At 32.0% G+C, this 4,282-nt stretch overlaps 2 protein-coding genes across 2 annotated transcripts in view; one reads left to right on the top strand and one right to left on the bottom strand.

The window, feature by feature from the left end:
• Positions 1–522, bottom strand: part of LOC108690476 — a 721-nt gene extending 199 nt beyond the window's left edge. Inside the window, exon 1 of the mRNA XM_018197780.1 lies at positions 77–522. Coding sequence (XP_018053269.1) covers positions 77–522 — 446 coding nt within the window. The remainder of the gene's footprint in view (positions 1–76) is intronic.
• An 878-nt stretch (positions 523–1,400) lies between these two features.
• LOC108690502 (probable RNA helicase armi) overlaps positions 1,401–4,282 on the top strand; it is a 5,396-nt gene continuing 2,514 nt past the window's right edge. Inside the window, exons 1-3 of the mRNA XM_018197819.1 lie at positions 1,401–1,472; positions 2,280–3,140; positions 3,214–4,102. Of these exons, the coding sequence (XP_018053308.1) occupies positions 2,310–3,140; positions 3,214–4,102 (1,720 nt within the window). The 5' untranslated portion in view covers positions 1,401–1,472; positions 2,280–2,309. The remainder of the gene's footprint in view (positions 1,473–2,279; positions 3,141–3,213; positions 4,103–4,282) is intronic.

Raw genomic sequence — 4,282 nt, 5'->3', positions numbered from 1 at the left:
ATAGATGCAAGATAGATACATTATATTAAAAAAATAATATATATAAAAATATAATTCAATTGTTAAAATACGTGACAAAAATTTTAGATTTAATTTGCTTCGTATTTTGAAGTCACCCTTTCGTTTAGCGATTATTAAATTCCTTTTGACAATTGCATTGTAATTATCACGTTTCTCTTTGGCGAGGAATTCGCGCGCGAGTGCAACTTCGTCCTCTAGGAACCATCGTAGGGGACCTCGGCATCGTCTGCATCGTCCTAGATAAGCTGTACCTTTAGCCTTGAGAATTTTGCGTTGAATGGGATACGGCGACGGACCAATGTCCTGTACACGAAATTTCACTCCTGGTCCACCGCTACCCAAAACGACGTTCGTCAAGGATGATGCAAACGGTGGGTTTCGCATATCATAGCGTTTCTCAGGATCTTGATCCTTTTCTTCGCAACAGAATCCATACGGTTTCTGTGGCAGCTGCGAGCGTGGCAATTTTGTGAGACTATGTTTACTCGACACCTTTTTCATATTGCCTTTCAATCGATCGTAGATTTAAAAAATATTTTCTAAGGAATCATTTAGTGACCAATTAATAGATTATCATAATATATTTTAAGTGTACTTTCAATATTTTAATAAATTCCATGATGTAAGAAGTTTTCTTACATCATGATCTCAATTCTTTTTATCATTTGTTGTCAAAATGAAACAGTTGAGAAATTTCATTAGTGAAAAACAATAATAAATAATTAATAATAATAAATAATAATAATAATCAGAATAATAATAATCATATTGCTGGAGATTTTTATATAATCGATCTCTTCAATTGTGACTTAAATCGTTTATTGTTAAAATTAAAATAACAATTGAAACAATTTTATGCTAAAAAGTTAATGAAAAATTTAATTATATGCTGGAGAGTGGAGAACAATATAATTCGGGCTTAAGAATGGGTTAGGAGGGTAAAATTTACCCCCATCATCTATTTTTCACCAATCACGTTCAATGTTAAAACGCTGATGTTTATATGAGGATCTGGATCTACGATGCCCGGTCCTAGATCTCAGCCCTCGTCACTGCTCGTCATTCATCATTCATGTTTCGAGACTTCGAAGTAAAAATTAGGTTAGATATCTAATGTTTAACATTGTGCGTGATTGTGTATGATTGTGCGATGGTGATAACATATGATCGATTATTGTAGGACTCGCAGATCGAATTATGAATTCATCTACCCTGTCGACGAGCACTTTAGGGCACTCGACGGGGCAGAGAACGCCAGAATCTCAGGACTCAGAACTGACCTCAAGCGCGACTCAAACATCCAAGATCTTGAATCAAATGAAATCTGAATTACAAGAACAGAAGCAGCGCAAACGATTCCTCAAGGAACTTCATACAAAACGCGTACAATCCTTGCGAAAGGAACTGGACTATCTTAAAGCGACAGAGTGGAGATATCAATCTATAGATCGGTAAATATCATGTTTTTTTCTGTCCCTAGTATTTTTAATTTTTCATTGCTTGGTTTCATTGATGACTTTACTTTTCTTATATACATTTCTATATTATTTAGACAAGAAGTACTTAGGATGTTTTTCAACAAAACATAGTACAACATATTATCCTTATTTAACATCAAACAACAAAGATATAATGATTTCCTGTGTTGCACTGTATCTATTAGCAAAGTAAAATATAACCATTTCAAATAATTAGTACATGTTATAGTCAATAATGATATTGTTACATTCTTTAACAGAGAATAGATATATATTATTTTATTGTAAAGTTATGTCAGTGCATTAGATACTAAAGCTTTGACTGCATGTTGTTATTCGCTATTAAATATTTACTAATAATTTCTTAAGGTTATTTTATTTGTGTGTTTTTATTGTATGACAAAGATTGCTACTTTTATTGTAGGTCAAAGTTTCACTACAAATGCTTTGAAACATTTAATTGACCAATCAAAAATTGCTTTAAAGCATTTGACCGTACTCAAAAACTTGTAAATGAGATAATAATCTTATATGATAGGTTTTCAATACTTGCAATGAATAACAGAATACAGTCTTTAAATTATACTAATCCAATACAAATAACCGAATTTATCATGTGCCTCTTGCTGGAAAGTATCCCTAGGCCATGTTCACTTGATGCTTGCAATGTTCTTGAAATTATTTTATCTTTTGTTGTTTATCAAATATTAGACAAAGATAAATAATGCTCATGAGTATTATGATTCTTTTAAATATCTAAATTATCTTTTATGTTCATAGGTACTTAGATAGGAGCCAGAAGAATTAAAGATGTTGTCGTTAATGTATAATGGGATTCAATATGCTATGAGCTATGTGTATCCAAAGGAGAGTACAAAGAATACAGATGAAGAAATAAATGAAGTTATATCTCGTATAGAGCTCGCAAATGAGATCAATACAAACAAAACTGAAAAGGAAGAAGAAGCACTGAACGAAGAAGGATGTTATTACAAGACGGGAAGTATTTCCCACATCTCTACAGATTGCATCCTTATAGATGATTCCTATATATACGATATAATCGATGATTCGACTAATAATCTCAAAGTAGGTGATAAGATTTATTACCTGCTATATCTACGGGATCCAAATACAAAGCCAAAAGTACGAAAAATTGTCTGTGTAATAGATGACGATTGGAATAATGAAAACATTAATGGAATAAAAAACAACACTTGTATGACATCGACGAGCATAGTTGTTAAAGTGACAAAACGCGAAGGTCGAATCGCCATTGTCGAGCCGAATAATATTCGCATTGACTTGTGCACAGTGCGATCCAACTTTATTCCCATAGTTGGTGATTGGTTGGTATTAGACTGCTTTGTCAAATTGAACAATGAATCTGAAGATTGGATGGGCGAAATCTTAGAGATTAATGGAATCAAACCGTTGCGATCTCAATTAAATTGTGGTGTGATATCAAAGTACAATCCAGAGAACAAGGTGGGAATAATTAATAAGAATATAATTTTTTATAAACGTTTGTGTGGTATGGGTTACATTCCCTGCGTTGGTGACAATGTAGTGACTGAAAGCATAGAAAGCGATCAAGGACAGTACAAATGGAGATCGTTGACTATAACTCCATTAATGCAGGTAAGATTTTAGTTATTGCACGATTGCATTATTATATAATTTCTAAATTTCTTGTTTTTTTTTCTTATTTTAGACTCGAAAAAAATTAATTAACTTAACAACGAATAATATTCCTCCTTCCATATTAGATATCGAATTATTAAAAAACAAATATGGTATTGTCATAGATGACAAATTAGAATTTAATTTGGACATAGAAGAAGAGGGTACTCTGGAGATTTCGATACAAAATAATGCCAGTTATGCTCATTTATTGCAAAGTAGTTCCTTTGTGCCACAGAAGACTCCATCTCAGTTGTCACTAGAGTCACCAATATGTACAAGTATTAGCACAGTGATAAATCCTTCAGAAAGCGTTACTTATACATTCAAATGCAAACCACAATTTATTGGTACGTCCGAGGAACAATTTATCTTTAATTTCAAAGACTTCAAGATAGCTAGAGTGTTTCATATAAATATCAATACAAAGAATATTTCACAAGTTTCACAAAAGTTCAATTCCGCATCTATTCAACAAAAAAGGGAGAAATTTTGTTTACCTGACTTGAATGAGTTAATTGAAACTACATGTATTCCTGGAGTAAGACCATCTAAACCGCCTGCATTTGTTAAAATACGCAATGGAATCTTCAAAATACCACGATACCTTTGGAATACAGTCTATGATGTGATGCAGAATAAAGTGTCACCCACGGAACGCGAAATCGCTATCGGAGAACAGATACCTTGTCTTCAAAAAGAACTTTCTTTTGAAACGTACAAGGACCGTTTTCACATTTTATTGTTTCTGGAAGAAATAAGTTTAATAATACACATACAAAGATATAACATGAAAAGTGCGATTCTGCGACGATGCGGTGATTATCTTATGCTTAAAGTGCCAGGATTAACAGAAAAACGACCTTCCCTCATGATTGGTGATAAAGTTGTAATATCTTTTCAGTGGGATGGCTCTAAAGGTAATATTTATAAGAAGTTTAAAAAGTTTTATATTATATTATATTTTATATTATATTTTTATATTATATTATATTCATACATAGTCACTACGAAAATTGTACAATATATTATATTTATTAAAAGTTTAGTGATATATGATATTTATTGGAAAGAGCGGATAAATATTTACTATTTATTAT

Source organism: Atta colombica, unplaced genomic scaffold (assembly GCF_001594045.1).
Source record: "Atta colombica isolate Treedump-2 unplaced genomic scaffold, Acol1.0 scaffold33, whole genome shotgun sequence".
NCBI lineage: Eukaryota > Metazoa > Arthropoda > Insecta > Hymenoptera > Formicidae > Atta > Atta colombica.
Note: the sequence above shows the minus strand (reverse complement) of the source record. Positions and strands in the feature narration are given on the sequence as shown.